The sequence below is a fragment of the Aptenodytes forsteri genome, unplaced genomic scaffold (assembly GCF_000699145.1).
Source record: "Aptenodytes forsteri isolate BGI_AS27 unplaced genomic scaffold, ASM69914v1 Scaffold87, whole genome shotgun sequence".
Classification (NCBI taxonomy): Eukaryota; Metazoa; Chordata; class Aves; order Sphenisciformes; family Spheniscidae; genus Aptenodytes; species Aptenodytes forsteri.
In genome coordinates, this window is record NW_008796041.1 from 4,254,513 (window position 1) to 4,278,705 (window position 24,193).

General features: G+C 36.7%; 1 protein-coding gene across 1 annotated transcript in view; it reads left to right on the plus strand.

Moving 5' to 3' along the window:
• SEMA3A (semaphorin 3A) overlaps positions 1-24,193 on the plus strand; it is a 121,032-nt gene that overhangs the window by 30,638 nt on the left and 66,201 nt on the right. Inside the window, exon 4 of the mRNA XM_019473707.1 lies at positions 24,079-24,172. Within this exon, the coding sequence (XP_019329252.1) occupies positions 24,079-24,172 (94 nt within the window). The remainder of the gene's footprint in view (positions 1-24,078; positions 24,173-24,193) is intronic.

The following is a 24,193-nucleotide window of genomic DNA, read 5'->3' on the forward strand; positions in this document are numbered from 1 at the left end:
AGCCGTGTCCAGCGGCGGGTCCATCTTGGAGCCGTCTGGCATTGGCTCTATCAGACATAGGGGAAGCTTCTAACAGCTTCCCACAGAAGCCACCCCTATAGCCCCCCCGCTACCAAAACCTTGCCACGCAAACCCGATACAACATTGTGTGAGCTTAATGGTACATCAGCATGGTGACTGGCCTGTGGTTAGTCCCAGGAAGGGGCCCAGACAGGCTGTGTATAACCGTGGTGCAGGCTGCTCAGCAATGATGGAGAGGCTTATGCCTGAGCGTCTCCCCAAAACCTCCTCTTGATGTTGCTTCTGGCCATAAGAGTCTCACTCATTCAGAATTCCCAGAAAAGGGGCATTTCCCCAAAGGAAAGATGAGAACACTCATGGATTTAAAAGCAACCTTTCAAACAGATTCAGGGCAGAAAAAAGTCACTTTCCACAATGGAAGGTCTCCTTGGTGTGCTTCCAACCTCCTCATACACCTCTTTCTTTGATCAACAGCTGTATTTGGCATGACAAAACTGGCTTCTCCACAGTGATTAAATCTTATATCTCCTTTGATAAAAAGCAGAGCAACTGCAGGTGAAGCTACTATTTCTGTGAGTAAACAGCAGTGTATAGGTATTTCCAGTGGTTGCCTGGTGGAACAGGAAATAATTGTTCCTCTCTTGCTATCTTGACCATCCCCATTTTTATGTACAGACTCATATTTATGCGAAAATGCTTTCATAATACTTTCCAGATGCCTCCTTGCCTTTACAAGGTTTTGAAACTGAGTTTCTTCTCTGCCCTGTGTTATACAAAGAGTGTCTCAAATTTGTTATTATCTAAGTACGTTCAAATCATAAAATTCCACTATTCCATAGTTCAGTAAGAAACTAATGCTAAATATCAATGCTTTGGTTAGTAATTAGTACTTTGCTTCTTAAGGAGAGAATTAACTGAACCATGTAAGAAAGCGAATAAGAATTAATTCCATATATACCATACACACAGAGAAGATGGCTGCAAGAGGAAGGATCTCTGCAAAACAAGAGCAGATACAGTTTAACCATTGTGTCACTTTCTAACTTTGATAAATTCCTCTACAAAGGATAAAGAAAATGTTTTTTATCAGTATACAACCTTTCATCTTTTTGCATTACATGTTTTGTTGGCATAAGATGACACAGACAGATTAACAATCAGGTATTTCAAGATCTTAAAAGTCTGACAGGAGAGAAAATCCTTCATCCTTCTTTAAACAATACTTTTATGTGAATACAAGACCCAGTACAGCAATGTATGCTTAATTGCTGCAATAGTACCTGTTAGCAGGACGAAAATCCAGTTTTAGGAATGGGTCATGGCTTAGACAAAGATTGTATTTTGTGCGGGGAAGGAACACAGGACTGTGCATAAAATTATCTAAAAATAACAGACATGAAAGCAGTGCATAAGCATAAGTAACTATCTTCCTTATACATTAGTCCATATCTTTTGCCATGAAGAGTTAATCAATTTACTGTTGAAAGACTGTGGGAGATTAAGAATAGTACTGAAACAGGCAGTGTTTTAAATATTTGTGCTTGTCCCATATGCCTACTGCTTGTGTGTTGCTGGAAATCAGATTAAGTGATCACAGCAACTCTTTCTGTCCTAAAAATCTAAGAATAAAACCACTTGAAGTCAGTGGGGGAAAAAAAATTATTTACTCTTCCATTCATTCTTAGTTCCAGCTTACACAGTTTGTAACAACTTGCTTGCTGTTTGTGGCACTCAGTAAGTCTGTCTGGAAATGTGCTGGCTCCTCTTTGAGCTCCTGATCATAAACCATACAGAATTTCTGTATCTTCCCTCAAATACCATTCCTGTGAGGGAAATGTGCTGTGCCCTTCTGTTCCTTCCTTCACCTTTCCCTCGTTTACATAAGACAAATAATTTAGTGACTATGACCTGACTCAGATGAAATACATGCCTCTGACTCGTTCATACCTCTGCGGACTTTGAGTAAATTAGTTATTTCCGAAGTAACTCATTTCATTGGAAAAGAGTGAGTAACTTTCTACCATTACTTGGGAACTCAAGGAAAGACGACATAATACCTGCTTTTTTCTTTCTCTTCAGCTTCTCTATTATTTGCCATAGACAATTCACATATGGTTATTTTTATTTATTCCCAGAAGGAAACTTTGTTTTTTAAAATGTGGGTTTTCTTTAGCTCAGTGAGTCAGAAAAGAATGTGAGAAACACATTGGATGAAAAACCAGTCACCACTGGAAAACTTAGAAAAAAAGAGGTATTGTGCAGAATGAATAAATGTATCATGATGAATTCATGCCTATTAGAATTGTCGGTGACTTGCCATGTTATCTAATCTATTTTAATTTGTGTACATCTGCAGTCATCTACAAGTCTGGACTGTCTTCTCACCTGTAGTGATATAAATCACAACTAGTGATTCTTGCAGTGCAGCATTAATTTGCATTTTAATTCTTTCTTCTACAAATATTGCACAGCTAATCATAATTATGTACATTGTCCAGCCCTAAGCTTCTCTCTTCCTATTTAGTGTATGTATCAAACAGTTCCAGAAGAGCTGTCATATAACTTTTCCCTTGTGTGATAGCATATATTTTAGTTAAGAAATACTATCTGATTTATGAAAATCTATGGATTCCTTTGAGTTGCAACATGGTCACACTCAGGAAGATATGTTAATAAACGTTCATGAGCACATAATCAGATGAGAACACAATACTCTCCATTAATGAAATATGATCCATAATGAATCTTGCATGGGAGTGCTAATAACTACCTTTAGGTTAAAGTGCTCAGATGTCACAGTATAACAATATCTGTCTTAGATGTGTATCATTACAGCAAAGTAATTAAAGGTTACTTAGCTGTTAAATGGTTACCTTGGAGGAATCCTTCAATAATGTGGCTTCAAACATGCCTTCACAATGAAATTAATTAAGCAAATTAAATATCAGCCTTGTAGTAATCTATTTTATGTGCAGAATATCTGGCATACAAAAGTATAATATGATTGGTGGCAGAAAGCTGAGGAGTTGAAGATATGCCCATTTGTTTTTAAACCGAAAACAATCTTGGTTGTTCTTATATGTAAAGTAATGTTTGTGTTATTGGGTTAAAAAGAACAGTGACAAAATTGCTGAAGAGAAATGGAATATCAAAATTATCATGTGCTGCATGAGTGCAAAGCTCAGGATGAGAGAAGTATTAAAATTCACTCGATCCTTTTCACATCTTTGTGCTACATGGAGTTAAAAGCCTGGTAATGAGTGACTAGAGTTTTGCTAACAGCTCAGTCTGACTCATCAGAAGGATGCTTTCAGGGATTACTAGCTTGCTGCCTTTTTCTGTATTAAATATAAACCACACCAAGAAAGTTGAGCAAGTGGCTTGATCTGGATATAAACATTTCTCATCACCCGTTCAAGTGGGAATATGACATGGGCAACACCAGTGACAGAGCAGAGCACTACAGAAATGGGAGATTCCCCCCCCCCCCCAATTTCCATGTTGGATTGAAAGCTCATTTCATAGATTTTGACTTAAAAAAAAAAATTCTAGCATTATGCAAACTGGCAGTGACAAATACACAGTATATTCTGCTTTTTTCTTTGTTTAAAGAGAAACAATCCACTAGATAAATAGATCATTCCTCTGAGACCTTTTCATATATAAGCAAGAAGGTGTAAAGTTCAGATCTCTGCTGTTCTCCGAAAACATTGGCCTTGCTCCAGTCAATGATGTTAGTCACATACCTTAAGTTTACCCTTATTTAAATGTTTTGCCTGATCATGTCTTTTGACAAAACAGGAAAAAAGAAAAAAAATAAAACCTGTCTCATGCCACAGAAATCTTTGCTCACAACGCAGCTAGGAAAGTATTAGCAGAAGAAAATGAAAGATGAGGAATTCTTGATAGAAATCTGCCTTTTTCATGCTATGATATGTGTTTTTATGCCAGTGAGATAATTAGCAGTGGTGGCACCATCTTATCAGTAATATGCAAAGCTGCTGCACGTTGCAGCTGAGGATGACACCAGTGTTATGGGTTCTTCTCCAGTCCTCAGGCTTCTGCCCAGACCAAGTGGTTCGGCCTTAATTGGTTTTACTCTCTGCAATTCAGATTTCTTGAAAGATGAAGCTTCAGTCATTGTCATGTGAAAATGATCCCATGTCCCCGGGCCAAAAAAAATCCCCAGACAAGCTAAATAGCGGTGATGGAGCTATTTGTCCACTGAATAGTCTTTAGATGCCCTTCAAAGACCCTCTACACACATAAGAGCCAAGTCTACTCAAAGTTTATAACATGTAAGTGTTAAAAAAAAAAAAAAGGAGAAAAAGTCATAATACCAGGATTCTCGAAGAATTGGTCAGCTTACTGTGCTGCAGCTTCTCAGCTAATACAGATTTTTACTTCCTGAGCACAATAAAAGCATGTATACTGATTGATTCAGCCTGATTTCAGACCTGGAAACAGCTTTTGAAGGGAGATTAGAAAAAAACAGTCTAAGAAAGGAAGACTCTCTTCCAATGAGTTCTTTTGCCCTGAGGTATGATTTATTTTTTTTAATTATGAACCGGTAAATGTGTAATCAGAAAACAAATGGCATTGATTACTTTTTCAAAGCAGTAACTCTCTAATCATTTCATCCTATACTTCCAGGTTGTTTGAAGTACAGAACCAACACGAAACCTGAAAGCATTTTGCCATTTGTATAAATCAACATTAGTCTGTAGCTAACATTTATTTACAAGCTTGCAAAGGGTTTCGTAAGGGATATGAGTGCACCTACAATACAAACCATGTGTCAAACAGCAGAAAACTGCAGAGCAATAGTGCTGCTGTTTTTTCCCTTTACTTCATCCAAGTTTCATTTTCTGTTTGGCTAAGCATCAGTGGTCATGAAGGTGGTATATCAACAATAGTCATGGTAGCATATTTGATTTAATTACAGCTGGTTGAGGTGCTTAACTTTATTTACTTTTTCTGAATAACAATTTATTTTATTCTGTTTTAACAAACCTTTCTGTTTATGCATTTCATCATCTTTTGTTATAAGAAAGAGGGATCTGGTTTTGTTACTCAAGTGTGGGAGTAATGAAAGAGCAAGTCTTCATCAGCCTATTGTTGCTATACCTAGGGTCTTTTCCTGGAATACTTACTGAAAAACTAATCCCTTGAAGTCAGTAGAGTTTAGTCTAGATCATGAATTTCAATTCCTAACTAAAAACTGTGAAACTCATACCAAATTTAGGACATGAAAAGATTGGGCATCACTTAACATGGAACAAGGCCACAAAAATTCTTCCAACAGGCATAATATAAAAATAAATTATTCAGACACGCGTACAAGATTTATGTATTCTCTTAAAGATTGGTGGGGGTAAATAGAACAGTAATGAGGAAAGCTGACTTTGTTTAACCTCAGTCAAGAAAGGGAGACAACAAAAGGAAAGTTTGGACAAGGCAGTGGGAGTTTTGATGGTGGAAGAGCTCGCCACATGACTTAAGCCTTGTCCATAATTAAACTTGTGAATGTCTCACTAAGGTAGTGCAAATCCCTGCACAGGCATTCTCATTTCAGTTGAAGTAGTATTTCAAGTCTGGTTTTAGCTGCCTGAAAGTAACTGAAAATAAGCTGCTCTTAAACTGAGCTCACTGTGTCGACATGGAGTACATATGTTTATTGGAATCTCATTACATTCAAACATAGTGATACAAGTCTGCAGATTAGTGCTTGCACTGAAAAGGCTGTTTAGCCTTTCAAAGGATTTTGCAGGAAAGCAAGCTGGAATACAAGCCCTTTCTGCTTGTCATTTGTAGGTTTGTGAATTTGGCTTTTATTTCTTTGTGCAAATGTGTTTTCATGCAGACATTGAAAAGCCATGACCCACTGTAAAAAAAGATTACCTTGAAGGGAGATAGTAAGAATACAGTGTAAAGGATGGTTAACACAGAAATGCTAAATCTCCCTGTGCAAAGATTATAGCACAATAAATTTTTTAACTCAAGGTACTTTCCTGACATTATAAAAACAGTCACATATCAGAACCACAAAATAAAAGTCTTAAAGAGAGGGCTAAAAGAAAATAAAGGGAAATGTCTGTTAATTTTTGTAGAAGAATGATATAGAATCCCTTAAAAAATGTGATTTATTTTAGCTGACATTGTAGCAAGTAGTTTAGATAACACTTAATGACTTAGATATTATTTTTACAATCAGTATATTTCATGGGGTATTAAAGATAATAAATAAGGAAATACTTTAAAACAGATAATAGAAGATAGTAAGAAAAGCTGGAGGTTTCAGTTACTTACAAAAAGCCTGACATGTTACTCACATGAAGCAATGACTTACTCTCATGAGCCACATTAGCCATCTGAGTAAGAGGAATCAAATCCTCGTCCAAAATTACTTCTTTGGTGGAAAAAAAATAAAAAGAACAGGTTTTTTTTCAGCTATACTTACAACTGCTTTCTTATTTGTTTGTCTGGGTAGTAAGCAGTATGGTCAGAAACAAATCCGGCCTTAGCCCTTCTATCACTTCCCAAACAGATAAAAGTAATATCCTTTGGGGATAACTGGGATTTAAATTACTGCAGGAATTAAACTGGAGCAAAAATGGATTGCATCTTTTTTCATTGGTGGCTTTCTAGTTTTCACTGATCTTGAGTCAGGAAAATACTGCATTCACAATAGCTTTTATGGATTTAAGAATGCATGATTACATGTTGTGCCTTAACAGGGACCATATTTAAAAATAGGCTTCAGTGCTTTCCTTAGTTTTGGACTTAAGATACCAGAAAGACAATTTTAGTCTATTAATGAAATTTAACTATCTGAATTTAAATTTTCATATTTACTTACCTAACTAGTGGAACTTAAATTAGACATCAAAACCACCATATTCATGGGTGCTTATCTGGCTTAGTAACTTCAGTCTCATTTTCAATGGTGTGCTTAAGAACCTAAATGCCATTAAAAGTAATTGTCTAAGTTTCTTGGAGGAAAATAAAGATGGAAGGATGTATAAAAACAATAAAAACAAACTTTTAAAGAAAATGTGTCTCCTCAATCTTTCCTGAGGCCTTGAATGGAAAAAAAAAAAAATGAAAGGAAATTGAATATTGTACCTCAGAATAAACATTGAAACTGTTCATAATAATAATAAGATGTAATAATTTCTAATGGACTTCAGTGTTTTCAAGTGCTTTCTAAGAATTTCTAAGAAATGCTTATTTCAAATGAGCATATCTTATTTCAAAATTTGTAACGTTGGTCTTTCCAAATTTTATGTACTACAGGACAAATTTATTACTCACAAGATTGGTGTCTATTAACTACATCATAGTATAATTGGAGTTTTATTCTCATTTTTCAAACTTATGTTCCAGGAAAATGCCCTTTTTTGATCTTCTACCTGAAAAAAATAAGGGTATTTCTTTCAGTAGTCAAATAACCGCAATGAATAGTTTAAGCTTCCCTGCCTGCTTTTTTCTCTTTGGGGTCTACTACTTCTAAATCACTTGGACTCCTCCAAGCTGACAAGACTGAAGTAAAATTTGAAAAAGAGGGTGTGAGAAACTGCAACAAAATTCACGCAGACTTCCTAAAAAGCAGAATCAGTGTTGTGGTAAAAGCCAGTAGGTTAAGCAGAGAAATAAAGGTTAGTGCTTGCTGTAAGGAGGATCTTAAATATACGAGCTGTCTGATAAGAGGTGAGATGAGGAGAGCTATAAAAATAAGCATGAATAACTACCGCTATCATTACATAGATGAAGGAATGAAACTTAATGCTGAATTTAGTTGCAATAGCTAAATTTTCAAATTATTTCATTAAAAAGAAATTGAAATATTTTTTCAAGACATTTCAGTGAATAATTGGAGACAAAGGGAAAGAATATGGGAGCTGCATATTTGTTTTTAAGGTTGTTTTTAAAGCCAAACCTCTCATGCACGGTGATCACTGGCTACTTTTTGTTTCCTGTAGAGCTAGGATTAGGCTTTATGTGCTAGTCTGTCAAATTTGGGCATTAATTACCTATGCATTTATGTGCACACTAAGGTACTTTTATGTAAAGCGGTCTCAGAACCCCATTCAGAAGGAACTTAATCAAATTATTTCATTGTTTTGGGGGAGATTACTCATATGTGTAAAGGAAAGCCAAATCTGAAGTCTTTCTGCATTTAGATGTTTCAAAAGGACAAACTTTTTCAGTCTCAGCTCTCCATAGGCAGCACCATAGCCAAGACACTCTGAAGGGGAAAGGGAGAGAGATTTGGGCTTTCTTGTAGTGCCAGGGAACACTGGGTCATGAAATGGAGGAAAAATGACAATGAGAAAGATGAATAGATGGCAACAGGGAAGTATGTTGGAGAGTCTGAGACTTTCAGTATTTTACTCTTTCCTGGTATTAGATAATTTACTCCCTCTAGACTTAGATTACAGCTTAATTTCAGAGGATAGAAGTTATTTTACTTAATTTAAATCACCTGAAACTTAGTCAGCTGGTATAGTTATCCAGCCTTATTCTTTGTCAATGGAGAGAATTATGCATCTTCAGAAATAGTGCTTATCTTTCACACCTATCGTAATATCTGGGGTGTTCATGACCATGAAATAAAAACAATGAAATAAAATGAGGCAGTCACTCGGAAGCAATGCATTTCAGAAAAGTTCCTGGATATTGATTTACATTTCTCTGAACTAGAAAGAATAAAATTATACAAATGGAATACAAGAAGGGAATTCAGGAAGCAGTACGATATTTCAGATACAATTTAATTGTACAAGAATTGAGGCAAATTATTATCCAGCTAAGAACAATCCACACCAGCCTTCAAAAAACCATGAACTGAAGTACTGCTGTTAAATTTACATTTTAATGTTCAGACTCTTGAAATGTAACAGCACACACATCTATGTCTGTTAGAAGCATTTGATGTTCTTCCTTCGACATTGTCATCTAAGACAGTAGATCAAATCCTCATGCTGAAAATTGTATAAATGCCTAAAAACTAATATGATGGCAAGGTAGAGGTGGTGAAAAGGTAGGAAAGCAGCAGAAAGGAAAAAGCATCTGGACTTTGTAAGATAGAGCAAGTCTGGTCTATTTTACATCCTGTTATTGTCACTTCATTTTCTGTTTGCAGCTTACACTTACTAACTTTCTACCAGGAATCTTCTACTGCCCTTTAGCTGCTCTATGTAGGGATATATCCTCATCATGGTACAATTTGTAATAAATGTGGGTTTAAATTCTTACATTAGTTAAGAAGATTAACAGTGCAGAATTTAAAACCTGTGACCAAAATTTGATTAAATGACTTAAAATGAATGACATTTAAGATAGAAAGAGGCTTCTGAATACCAAGAGAGAAAATCCAGACAGCAGGAAAATAAGGTTAAACCATTCTATCTGAAGCCATTTCACAAAAAGAAGAGGAAATGTGTGACATATGGTATCAAGTGAGGCACTTGAAGTTGAGTCTAAAAATGTTTTAAAAGACAGCTGTAAGTTTGCATGATTAAAAAGGGAAAGGTAGGATATTATGATACATCAAGAAACAAGGAAGAGTTATGAAACCAAAGGTGGACTTGTTGGCTGTTTGTTTGCTTTTCTTATCCAGTGGTTTCTAATGTTTTTATTCAATTTATCTTCAAATTCAACCTCCACCTCTATCTTCCGTTCTCTTTCTCCCAGTGACATCAGTGCTGGGGATTAACACAAAAACTGGGTGGATCTTTGAACCTTGAAACCAAATCAAAGAACAATTTAGGGAAAGAGATAATTACGTATCAGTTCTTCTTCCCTCCAATATGTTTAAACAGATTAGATTATTTTAATAAGTGTTGGATGTGATGGGAACATTTTAGAATAATATTGTCATGTGAACCTCCACTGACTGTGTTTGTATCATAAAAGTCAGTTTAGAAAAAAAAAAAACAACTTATCTCTCTCTATGAAATTGTGTGGTATGCATTATCTGATCTTTATTCTAAGTTAAATGACCTATTTCTTTTTAATTTTGGTTATATGATTGTTTAGCTAATTAATATTAAGTTTCTTTAGAGCTGGTAATCTGTGAGAGGGATTTTTTACTTCCACTGCTAGTTCTTGTAAAACCCAAGTGAATAAAAACCAAGCAGCTATTTGCATATGGCAATTCGTCCGTGCATTGGGAACCCAACAGAGGTATTCCTTGGGAATCACAGGGAGACTGAAGGCTAACTGGGCACAAAGACTGATGCACTCTCCCCATCACAAGTGATCCTAACCAATTTTACTTGGCACATTGTGCGCAGCTTTGCATTCGCTGAGTAAGCTAAGTTGCCATTAGCTGTGCTAGGATTTGAGGCAGGACTATATACTTTTGTTTATGGCACTGGACGAGGCTCAGGAACTAGAACATTAGCTTTTTGCTTTGGCATCGATTTCCTGGCTAAATTACCTAATTTCTCTCTGCCTCATTTCATAAGAACAGTCAAATCTGTTCAGACCAAAGGCTCATTTAGCCCAGTATCTCGGTTCTCACAAGGGCCCATAATGGATGCCAGTGGAAGAGAATAAGAAGGCAAGCATGCAGCAGCGCTTAGTGATATAGTTAGTCTCCCAGGCTCCAGCACTCGTTGTTCAGGGATTTCCTGAACCAGGGGTGGAATCTCTGTATTTAATGCTTTTCAGTGACTTGGTTTTGATGAATTAGTACTGGCATTTCTTGAGCTCACATATCTTTTAAGTATCCACAACATCCCATGCCATACAAATTGTAACATGTGAGGAACAACTCTCTTTTGTTTTAAACCTTCTACCTGTCAGTTTCTCATTTTAGAACAAACTGAGAACAGTCTTCTTTTCTTCATACCTCTTCCAGTGTGCTGTATGCTTTCTAAGTTAGAGGACTGTAACTTCATGCAGTACTGAAAATGCAGGAGTGCAATGTGTTTATAGAGGCAATAAAGACACTGTTGGTTTTGTTCTTTATTTCTTTCCTTGAAACTCCTAACATTAAATTTGTTTTTTTGACTGCTACTGGGCATTGACCTCATTCATAAAAAAACAAATAAAATTTAAAAAAGCTATTGTCACTTTAAAATCTTGTTCTTGATCTATAAAATGAGGTACTGTAATAGTGTTTACAGAATTGCTTTCTGTGAAAAGACATAGAAGGAAACAGTGAACACAGCTTTACGCGAAGTGCCAGAAAGTCCTTGCAGTAAATACACAAGTTGTTCTGGTTTATTCTAGCTGCTTTCAGTCAGTAATATGAGATTTTATCTCTAACATTGACAAATAAAACATTTTCAGGCAGAAATGTAGTTTTAAAATTCCTGTTTCTGTAATCTATACAAAAAGTGATGCTTCTTCTGGTCTTTTGAGGCCTTAATCAGAGGCCACTGAAAGATGAGAGGAAAGTGCCATAGACTGAATGGGCTTTGGAGCAGATGCTTAGTCACTGATACAAGAATAAAATGCCAATCCTGCAATTTGCCTTCTCTGCTACCACTAACACCTCCTGAAACAGGAAGACAGCTGGGCTATTATATTTCAGATTCCATTTGTAAGTGTTAATTTTAATGCCTGCATAGAAAAGAAAAGGAAAGGGGAAAGATACATTTCATTCCCATAGTTTTTCTGTGCATCTCTAAATGTGGGGTATGGGATTAATGGACCTTGCTAGCCCTTGTGAGATTTTTCTTACAAGGAAACTCCAGCATCATTGCAGATGTTTGGCCACTTTTCCTACAAGGCCATATACCTCTGAGTTCTTCCCTTTCTGAAGGACTTGCGTTTCGACAGGAATCAATTATAGTTGACAAAGTTTCAAAAACTGTCTCCTATTTCTCACGGGCCTGTAATCAGTGTTCAAATCTTAGGTAAACAAAGTTTCATCTATAAAGAAAAGATAAGCTCAGCAGAGTTCAGAAGGTGCCTCGAACAGCACAAACACCTTCTCCTGTTGAAATGTTTACATCCAAGGTGATAGAAAGCTGAGCAGCATTATCTTGCAGATGGTCTGAGAAGATTTTAATAAATAAATACAAAGGCATGTGTTTTTTCCCTACCAGTTAGGATCAAATTTTCTGGATCCAGGGCCAACTTACAGTAAGGAAGCACTCCAGTTGTAAAACTAAGACAAGATGGTTTAGAAGCAACCCAATGACTTAAAAATTGCATTTATATTGTAGATGCACAAAAACCACATGGATCCTTCTGATATTCATCCTGCTTGATAATCTCTGAAACTGACATTTTTCTTTAGTTATATTGGCTTTCCCTGGGGTTGCACAAGTGTTGCTGAGGAGAGAACTCAGCTGATTGTCTAAAGGTGTTTTTGTTTATGAATAACAAATTAAAAGGGTGATTTGGCACAGCAGGTGAGATGATTAATATTTCAGGTCTTATTATTTTTGTTTGTGCATGTATGTGTTTGTGTGTAATACATTTCAAGGATCAACAGCTAAGCGCAGTTAAATATTTAACGTTTATCTGCATAAATGCAAATGAAGCTTGCATTTCAGTCAGATATTCCAAAACAAGTAATCAGTATGGATTAAGAACACACGTGATTTTTCTTCTCAGTGTTTATTGCCATTACTTTGTTGATGACAAAAAGCAGAAGGGTGATGGTACGGATGCAAGTTTAGAAGTCGTATATTCGTCAGTTCAAACTTTCTAAATTGATGGTGATGGATAACAACTGTTTTAATTCATAGTCATTTGGAAGGATTTGCTGTGACCTCAAGTTAACATGTAAACATGGCAAGGGATATTAGAAAGATTCCTCTGGTGTTCACTGAACTTGAGGGGAATCTTTCTTTGACTTCAGTGGGCTCCAGGTTGAAGCTGTGAGAGCAGGGCCTGAGAAGGTATGCACGAAGGTCTCAAGTGATCACACCACATTTGGGATGGCATCGCCCTTAGTTTCAGTCTGTAGGCTTTATTGTTATGGTCCTTAACCCTCCCCTGAGCACAAAGACAGGTCCTGCCTAACTCAATTCATGACCATAACCACTCCACGCTGTGGCTGTGATCTGGTAGTGGGTGATGAAATGTGAAGTAATCTGAATGTCAACTTTCTTTCTCAAAAAAAAGCTGAATAACTTAATCATTTGTGTTCCATTAAATTTGGCGACAGAAAATTATCCCAGAAATCAACAGAACTTTAAGGAGAACTACTTCTTTCCTGTGAGAGGTTGGTGTGTTTGTCAGTTTGCTTTAGTCAACAAAGTTGATCTATATTATACTGTACAATATTATACTATACTACGCTATGCTACACTACACTACACTACACTACACTACAATATACTATGATCTTACTGGGTGAAACAGCCAGTTCCGTTTCAGTTTGAGCCAAAGTTCTGTTAAATGAAAGGCAGCATTTCTTCTTTGAAAATATGAATATCAGTAATTGAGCTGTCTGGTTGGATGCTGATTAGCTCCACTGACACTGTGCATTCCTGTTTATGAGTGCACATATACAGACGTATGAGCTGAGTGTGTTATGTATTTTTGCCAGCTTCGCTGACTCTCTCCCCTTCTGAGCACTGCTGCGTCCTAGAAAAGCAGGCAAGATAGTGAACAAAGAAGTGAATTTTAATGTATTTTCTTCAGTCACCCTGAATCAAAAACACTTAAATCCATCTGTTTCTGTGTCAGCAAAGTTTTTGTTGCACTGGGAAAAGAATATCAAACATTCTTGACTTTTTTAATAAAAAAACCAACCTGTATGCGAAATGCATTTCTCTTAAACACAGTGCCATGAGGAGTAATTGCAACTTGTCACAGAGAGAGGTTATAATTATATCTACTGTTAGTTATGTCTCCATGCGCACAATAGAAGTTAGCTTTTCAAATGCATTGGTCTCTAATGTAATACCTGTTATTAACATGTTGAGGATATTATTTTTTGCTAATGAAGAAAAATAAAATGAGGCTGTAGAAGGGCTGGGTGGTGTCACACTGAAAGCAAGTGGAGGGAACAAAGATGAAAGAGAAGTGCTTATTGCAGAGATTTCAAATCTAAGCTTTGCCTCAGGAAAAGAAAAATTGCCCAAAGGGTCAGAATTTCAGCTTCTGTATTCCAGACCTTGTTTATGTTTTTTTTAAATCTGAGTACATATCAAACACTGGGCTAGACCTGACACTTTACAGGCTTCTCTGAGTGAAAGGTTGCAGACAGATTGCAGTATTTTAGAGAAAAAAGCAAAGCTTAATAGTTGTTACAGTAGTTGAGGTGGGTGTAATTCTCTGTCCCTTCTTTGTTACTTGCATAAATTCTCTGAAAGCATGCTCAGTAGGTCTTATTTTAAGGAAAAAAGAGTTCATAATACTTTTCTAGGCTTGCTCCTTATCCTGTCACTCATTTAGAGTCAGATTTTGGAAGACTTCAGTTAGGACGTGTGCTCATATTAGAGATTTTTCCATGCTAGGATTTAAAAAGCAGATAGGCTAAAAAGCAAGGCAGACATATGTCTTAATTTTCAGAAGTGACTAACAGTTTCAAGTATCAGAATTTAAAATTGCTCAAGAAGGTATTCGGTGAAAATCAGAGCCCTTGAGCAAGTCTTAAATTGGGTGCTCAACTCAGGAGCATGCAAAATCACTTGGGAAATTCAAAAATCTTGGCCATATGCTTATATGTTAACTCCACTTGACTAAGTCCTTTCTATATATTGCTTCCCCAATTTGCAGTCGTTTTTGTGTTGTAAATAAGATACCTTTGACTCAGACATGAAAGTTCCCCAGGAAAACTGGAGAACCTTTCTCTTGTTAAACAGCACCCTAATTATAGAAGCAATTTTACAAACAATCCCCCGGGGGAAGCATTTTCATTCTCATCAGGAAGGCTCTTGAATAAAATAACACCTTTGCTAACTTCATTTATTTACAACAGGACACAAGACTGAGACTGGGTTAGATTTATTGCCATTACATCACTGATGCTCAGTAATTCATAAAACATTGGGTCTAGGAGTTAGCACTGCTGTTATTTCCTCTGATGCCTGACCTCACCACAGTCTAATAACATACAGGAAATCCAGAAGACAAAGGGGGAAAGCAGTGGTCTTGAATGCTAAAAATAACCATAGAAAACTAGTACAATCGTGTAATAGAGTATGGCCCAATAATTTATTTAACATAATAGTAGAATCTGCTAAAGCAATTAGAATCTGTTCCAAATGTTTTTAATGGAAAATATGTTGGGGGTAAGAACAAGAACACTTAAAGAATTGAGACTTTTGGGTTATGCAGTTCAGTTATGTGTACTGGCTTTAGGTTTGTATATCTTATTGCTTACATATGCAGACCGCTTAATAACTTGACTAGAACAGACAGTCATTGTGTCGTGGTTATATTTCCAGAGGTCATCCTACATGAGCCAGCCTGTGATCTTAGATGATGTATTACACTTGACAACCCAGAAAGTTGCAATACAAAGGCATTCTAATTCTCAGTGTCCTCTGAGAATTGTTCAATATCCTTGATGGTATCTAGTGCCTGGTATGCCATTGGGATGACATTTTTGGTGTCTTTACTAATCAGCCAAGGTTAACATGTCATTCATGTTAACTGTATGTTTGTTTTGTGGGTTTTTTTTTCCTAATCACTCTATATTTGCAGGTTTTTCTTAATGGGATAAGTAGTGTAATGACACTATAATCAAATTCCTTGATATTTTTCATGTCTGCTCATTTAATTGTGTTATCCAGAAACAAAACAATATTTTAACCAAAATATAAATTTAAGCAGTGCTTTAAAATTGGTGCAAATAGGTACATGACATCATTAAAAAAACCACCACAAAACCCCCCAAAAAACTGTTGCATGAAAGTCAAATGTCTGGTGTCTTTAGCTCGTGAAATATTGCAAAACCAAGTTCACAAACATATACTTCTTTTCTGAACAGCTGCTCAGTTTGACTGTGCCTGCCCTCCTTTTACATATGTTGCACAGCTATTTGAAAGAGGCTATTCTTCATATAAATACCAATATTAGTATGCAAACTAGTATGTTCAGGTGTGAACCAGTCTTCACTATTTGACTTCGACACTTGGTTTGTCTTCCAATCAGAAGCAGAAGCACTTACAGATCATAAACTAGGAATAATGAATAGATTGAACCAGCTGTTTCTGAACAGCCCATTTGGCTATGTTTTCCTTTTCGTTAACTTCATTGAATTGCAATTAGGTAGATAGATAGGTAGGTAGATAGATAGATATGAAACATTTCCCTTTTTGCAAAGGTTTATGATAACTTAATAAATATTCATTTATTTAATTTCAGAAGAAAGCAGAAAAATGTGCGACTTTTGATATTTCACTGAAAGAGAGCTATTGAGAGGGTTGAGTTGTCCAAATTCAGCTTAGTTTAGGGAGACAAGTATTCAAAACTTGTGCTTACCAGAGCTGTCTACTGCATCTTAAGGCATCTTCTGAACATCGTAAGCCAGGAAAACTTTCCAGTAGGAGTGACATATTGGGATAAAAGGAGAAACAGAAATCGAGAACTCTGGTCTGTTTTCTTTAATCTACAGAATGAAGCATGGAGCTGGATGTCATCTCAACAGCTCTTTTACCTCAACATTAAAAATAAGATTTTCAGGTTCCAAAATTTCAGTGAAGATCTACAAGTAGAGTGGCTCAGTGGAAAGATTATTTCCTGGGTCTGAAAAAGAGGACACAAATTACTGCAGATACTGTTTGAGACCTCTTGCAGTGATCAGGAAGCTGGGCAAGCTGCCTGAGGGCAGACACAGAGAGGTGGGCAGATCTTCTTAGGAGCTCGTTATCAGTTTTGCAGGTAAATGCTTTTCAATAAAGTTCCTTCTCTGTTCCCTTTAGCACAGCACAGCACAGCACAGCAGCCCAAGAGAGGTTCAGTTCCAGGTCCTACAGAAGCTGAAGACCTTTCCTTGGGAACAGCATTTTACTAAAGATCTGTCACTTAGAGTGATTTCCCACAGGGTTTTAAAACTGGTTTCCGATAACTCAATTCTGCTAAGCCTCAAGTTGAAAAAACAAAACATAATAAAGGTGTTCCAGAGCCCAGTATCCCCCAGATGTGTGCAGGTAAAAACCCTATAGCATATGGAGCCTGAACACTAAAAGTCAGAAGCCCATTGTATTTCTTTTCTTTTTCTTTTTTCTTTTTTTTTTTTTAATAATTAATGATTTAAAATAGTTGCATTATTCCTTCAATCACTTTTCACCTATTTCCCCAATGGTTACCACTTGCCTCAACATTTACATTTGTTTTAATATTTGTACTTTTTGCATAATTTCTCACATTATATTTATTTGCACTCACACTTTTTTTTTTAAATAAAGCATTCCATGGGGATAACTTTAATAAAAGTTTCTTATTAAAAGTTCCATAACAGCATGATTCCCAAACCTGAAACCAAAGTCTTCATATTTAACAGTTTTCGTGACTCAATAGATTAAGTGTGAAATAGGAAATATAATAACATTAACAACATAGCCATATCCTGCACAGTTGTTCCACTTAAAATTATTCTTGAAAAGTAACACAATTCATAAATAAATCATTTCTCATAGAGTGAAATGTACTTAAAAGACTCTGTGAAATATCTTTGATATAGTCATAAAATGTGTGCACAGAAAGTTGTATTGGGCAAGAGGAAAATTAAGAATTCACTGAAATGACTATATTGGAGGGGAGGAAAAAAAAAGAAAAAAAAGAGAAAAAAAAGAAAAAACCCAAACAAACAGTGAAACCATCATCATCTGTTTTCAAAGTCAGGTGTCTCCATTCAGCTGCCTCAGCAGTGTTCATTTCAGAAAGACTCTTAGCTCAGAGCTAAATTCGTATGAAGCTTCCTCTACGGTCAATGAAGAGAGATCTTGCCCTTGAGAACTGCAGTTCTGAGTTGGTCTGACTCGTCATTCAGAGGAACCTGTTGCTTTCTGCTGACCGTGACTAGGGCAGCAAATTTAGCCACCCCAGTTAACGTCTCTATGTAGAGGGGATAAATCCAACCCTTAACATGGCTGAAAGTTTTTCTCTGAGTGGGAAGTGGAGCTTTCCTTTTGTTATTGCTGACACTGAATAATAATACAGAGAACACAATATTTCAGTGCCAGCAATTTCTGACTCAGTTAAGAGACATTACCATCAGCCTTAAAGTCCTCCAAATGGATACTTCTTCCCAGTGCAATGTTATACTCCAGGCACTCCACTCTGGCCATCTTTTGGGGTTATTTTTTCTGAGGTTTTGGGCTGGGTTTTGGGTGTATCGTGTCCCCCCCTGCCCCCACCCACTGCCCCATAATCTATTTGTGTTTTAAAATGCTTCATGGTAACTGCCCCATAATCTATTTATCTTATAAAATGCTTCATGGTAGCACAAGAGTTTGTGAGAACAGGAAGGGAAATGTTAGCATCAATAAAGCTCACAGCTGTGGCCAACTTTGCCTTTTTTATTAAACAAAGGATGTGTTAGTTCCTAAGGCTCTTGGCATCTTGAATGTTTCTGGACCATCCCATGTTATTGTTCAGCAGCTTGTTGTGGAGATCAGCTAGACGCTGGAAGATAGCCCGGAGGTGTGCTCCTTTCTATTTATGGTTTGGGGATTACAAGAGTAAGGATATGAGTTCCTTCAATTGCAGTAGAACAGCTGGGGAGCATCACTGCTGTCAAACCTCTCTATGTCTTCCATGCTTTATAATTTAAACCAGTAACACCTTCTTAGTAGCTGTACATACTCCATCAACATAACCTCTTCAGATCAATTGCTTGTACTGCATTGATTCATTATTGACCGGCAGGGGTTTCACTGCGTTAGGCTCTGCAATTCTGGGACCATTTCTGTGTGAATTGTCAGAAAAGTTTCAGGGAAAAAATCACCCTGAAACTCAGCAGTCACTGCTGTCCGTTCTGGTAGGTTAGCTCTTCCCTACTAACCACACATTTTCTCACAAGCCAGAAATAGTAGTAAACTGGGAAATAAATTTTTTTATATATATATTCTTTTTTGCCAAAAACAACTACTGCATGCTTTCATCTTTCTTGTCCTTGTTTTGTTGAGACAGTTCTGGATGGGCTAGCTGCTGACATGCAAAAAATGGTTTAAAAAGTTATCATACTGGGTATATACACATACATATATATGTATATGTGGGTATACAGTTGGTATATATATGCTTATATATATATATAACATTATATCATATTGGTACACTGGTTGACTGAAGCTATCCAATAGCAAGATATGAAATAAGTCTTGTCAAATAGCAATGTTTTGTCACCGCTTAGTATCATGATATGGGGCATTATTTCAGCCGTATTTCAGCTGTTTGAAAGTGAATCTCTAGAACCTTGAAATGGCAGATCATCAGGCTAAAGAATGGGAATCACAGTAACTTTTTCGTTCATTTCCATGACTGAACGGTAGTTCTTTCTGGCTGAGTCTTGCAATCTATCATGCTATGTGCTACAGGAAAACGTGTTTTAAGGAGCCAGATGCATAATCTCCCACCATGCAAAGCATTTACTAGGTGAAACAATTTATGCCATACCATGAGCCGGCAGTCCTGTGACTGTAACTTCAGCTTACAGTCAGTTGTCATTATGAGTCTGTGGAATTTCAAGACCTAAACAATCTCTCATATATAGATTATAAAGAAGCATCAATGAGATATAAACCTAGAGTTTAATAACCCAGCACCAACTAAATAAAACATACTACAGCAAGGTTTTTAGCTACGAGGGTCCTTAAATAGGTTTTAAGTACATCGTAATATCCTTTTGGGCTGCCATTGCAACTAAATAAGGGTTTTGGACAATAAATTGGACTCGTTGTTGAGTTACAAAGGCCTTTCTTTGAATATCTTTTTTTTTTTTTTTCTTTTTGCATTTCTAGAGAATTTCCTCCAGCCTGGCAAACTTGCTTTGTCATGAATTCCTGTCTTTGATGATATAATATCCCTCACAAAACTTTAAAACAGTGAGCATCTGGTGAATACACAGTTTTTCTTGCTGTTTATGTCTGAGGTATTTGCTGACTCACTGCAGTATCATTCTTTGCATTCAATTAACTGTAAAAAGCAAGAGGCAGCAAAATTATAAACTGATCAGAATTTTTTCTGAGAGCAAATAATATGCATTCTTTCCAGCTAAAAGCTCTTGACTGTACTGCACAAGAGGCGGCCACACTCACACAGTCCAAAGTCCCCCTAAGCCTCTGAGCAGAGCCTTGGTCTTTGTTAGCTCCAGGCAGACTGATTTTGGCCCTGAGTCATTACCCAAGAGCTGCCCTCACTCCCTCTGCTGCCTCCACATAGGTTTTCAGGTGTAATTTCAGTAGACAGGATTTATAAGACCAGGAGCACAGCCTGAGTTTCCAGTTTGGCATGGTAAAACGATAGCACACCTTTTATAAAAAATGAAGAGATGAAATTTTACCCTCAAATATTAACATTATCTCTCATCTCATCTCTTCCTGTTATGGCATCTCAGGGCAGAATCTGAGTGCAAATGCCGGTGACTAGTATGATCAAGTACCTAATCATTAATTATAAATTATACCTGTAAAACGATCAAGCACACCTTTTATAAAAAATGAAGAGATGAAATTTTACCCTCAAATATTAACATTATCTTCTCATCTCATCTCTTGCTGTTATGGCATCTCAGGGCAGAATTTGAGTGCAAATGCCACAGACCGGTGACTAGTATGATCAAGTACCTAATCATTAATTATATTGCTTTCTAGGCTTTTAAAATAGGGGTGGGAAAGTACATAGAAAAAAGTTTATTCCTTTGTTGCCTGTATTTATTGTTGGTTTGTAGACAGAGGTAGTTTGACTTCAGCACCCAAAATGCTATTTGGGCAAGTTGCCCTATTTGTGACAAGTTAGACTTCCTATAGCATGTTTATCAAAACTCCTTGGGGCCTCAGACCAACCATGATACATTTATTTGGCACTTAACAGTGATGTACTTATTGTCATTATTACTTGTCCATACATTTGGAAACTTACAGTACATGTTTCTACATTGCATTTTAACTGAAATACGAAAACACTGTGGGATTTCCCCGTCATGCCTCTTATTTCAGATGTTTTATTCCACAAACACAAAGAGAAGGGTAGATCATCTCTGACTTATGCTGACCCAGTTCTCCACTCTTTCTTGCCTGCTGCACACCAATATCAGTATAGTTACAGTGACATAAACCAGAAGAATACAGTAAAAAATCAGATCCTTCCTACACCAAATCACTTTCCACATCTGTTTCCTATTTGTCTTATAATGACACATGGGATTATCTTGGGAATATATTCTGTTTTAACTGTCATGCCACTGACTTTATAGCCTTATCAAATATCCATTGGTGTGCAGGTTGAGCAATTATCATCTACTAAGAAGAAATCCCAAGAAAACGTAGATTGAGAATAACATTTTTCAGTAATGGCTTGTAGCATTAGTGCCATTTTCTATTATTGTAGTTGAGGTCTAGCGCTCTCCTCAATTTACTGCTTTTATTTATTGTGCAAGATCTAGATATGGACCCTACAGCAGAATTTCAAAAACAGTTTTCTTTTTCATTATTTATTCTTTTCAAGTTAGAAGGAGCAAAGTCAGAAAATTGGATAGAAGCAAGGAATGTGTCTGGACTATTAAGAAATAGAAAGAAAGACAAAGGGAAAGAAAGAAATTTAATACTGTGCAAGATATTACTGATACAGGATGACTGTATAAACATAATCAGGCAGGCTACATCTACAAGAACATGCCTTAGGAGATTGAGCTTGAATTCTGGGATCAAACAACACGAAGTTGTGTCCAAATTTTTTATCTTACAGTGCAGTAAGCCCCTCCATATAGACCATTCTGCTAACAGCCCATTTTCCCTTCACCTTTTTCTCCAGTAAATGGAGTGAAATGTGAAGTCCTTCTGATGTTCCTTTGAAAATATGTTATAGACACACACAGATATATGCTTGTATGATGTAATTAAACAAGCCTGTAATAAAAGCTATAGCCTGTGACCCACTTACAGAAACATGGACTCAATAGGTTTAAAATAATACCATTTGGAAGTATGTTTGGTCACTGGCCTGGCCCATGCCTGGATTCAGTATAGATGAGCAAGATGGGGAAGGCAGGGTGCCAGGGAGAGAGCTGCTTCCAAATACTTGAATTCACTGCTTGTGAGAAAGACATCAGCTATTTGCCTGAATGATCTTCACATTAAAACAACATTACGAAAGCAATTACTGTATAAAATTTGAGTTGTTGGTATTTTTTTGCATCCTCCACAGCATTGTGGAATGCCAAATCTCTAGCACTGAGCACTGGAGCGTTGCCCTTGATAGTGAAAGTATTGTGCACAATTTTGAGACTTTTACTTGTGAGCACAGGACAATGTAAGACTCTGGAGTTTACATGCTAGTTAAGCTTTCATGAAGTTCTAGGCTGACACGTTCTGGAGAAGCAAAGCTGAATGGGCAGCTTAGGAACAGCCTATAACTGCTTGAAGGGTAGTTACCATGGATGCTTTTGCCATCGATTTGCATCTTTGCCATCATTGCAGATGATATAATAAGGACAAAAAGTCACAAGTTGTTCCCTGGAAGGTTCAGTTTAGAAAAAAATTCTTCATTAAGAAGGCAATGGAAGTTGCCCAGAAAGGTTATAAAATTTCCATTCCTGAGGGTTTTCATGACTTGGCAAGACTAAACCAAAACTGACCATACCTTGTGTTGACAATAGTCTTCTTTCAAGTCCTTCTGGACTTAATGATATTTAGAGAGCCCTTCCATCCCGCAGCTTTATGATTTTGTGTTTGGAAAGGGAAAGTGCTTGAAAATCAAGGTAAAGAGCTGATCTGGTATGAAATAAATAGGTGAAAATATTGTAACATCTTCTTAGTTTCTTTCTATCATCAACACATATTTTAGACATATATTCTGATATTTATTTTTTGTTTCTTTTCTTAAAACAGATGACTGATCTCTGATTAGTCAGTAAGAAAAAAAGAGGCTGTATCAAGCTGTAGTTCCTATTACAGCCTAAGCTACATAAGCCTGCACATATTGGTTAAAAGAAACCCTTCAGCATCTACCTCATAGAGAATTTTTACGTATAAGCAACTGAGAACTGGGTGCAAAGGCCTAAGTAACCAGAGAAACTGTTGGAGGTAGGGGTTGTCCCAGCTTTGGGGCTCCTTGACTTAGGTGTCAATGCAAATTAACCACAGTGCAGGTGGGAAATGGAAATTTCAGGGTTTGGTGTGGCCTCCACATGTCTTCTGTCAATGTAGAAGTCTACTGTGCAAAAAGCATCTATTCTTCTGGTTTTACCCTCAGTGCAAAACGTAAGATAAACACACTATTCAAATTGATTGGCAGATTTGGTCACCCAGTTAAAATTAAAGTAATTAAATGTACTGAAAAGCCCATTGCTTTGGAATTACTGACCTTGATTTAAGTTAGTGTTGACTGAGGCCCTTTTTAATCTTGGTTTATATCCCCATATGCTTTGCCCTCAGCCTGTATATTTTAAAAGTTTTATTACATACTACTGAAAAATAATTAAAAAAAAGCTCTCCTGATACAGTTAAAATTCAATTTGAGGGTGCATGAAACAGTAAGTCACTAAATATTCAAGTTAGGAAGAGCAGAATTTAGCATTGCATTATGCACTAATCTACACTTGCAGGATATTTCAGAAAAGTATAGTCAGTGAAAAATAGGCTTTGTCTTTTTTCAGACAAAAGTTTCAAATTCCAGCTTCTTCAGTTACTATTACTCAGACATATTCTCAATGAAAGCAGAGACAATTCAATGAAGCTATGCAAATAGATGAGACACAAGCTGTGCATGTGTATTTGTGCTTTTGACTAGCCTTCAGCACAATACTGATTAGAAGGTGGGCACTTTTGCCAGATCCTCACCTAGTGTAATTTGACTTCCCTGAAGCCACAAAACCCAGTGTGAGTCATATGTACTGCACTCTGTTTAGTTCAACTTTTTTTTAGTGTTCTTTCATCAAATAATATTGCTTTTTCTTTCTTTTTTTCTACCCCACAGGACAACATTTTTAGAATGGAAGATTCACATTTTGAAAATGGCCGAGGGAAAAGCCCTTATGATCCTAAACTGCTGACAGCTTCTCTTTTAGTAGGTAGGTGCCACAATACAAGTT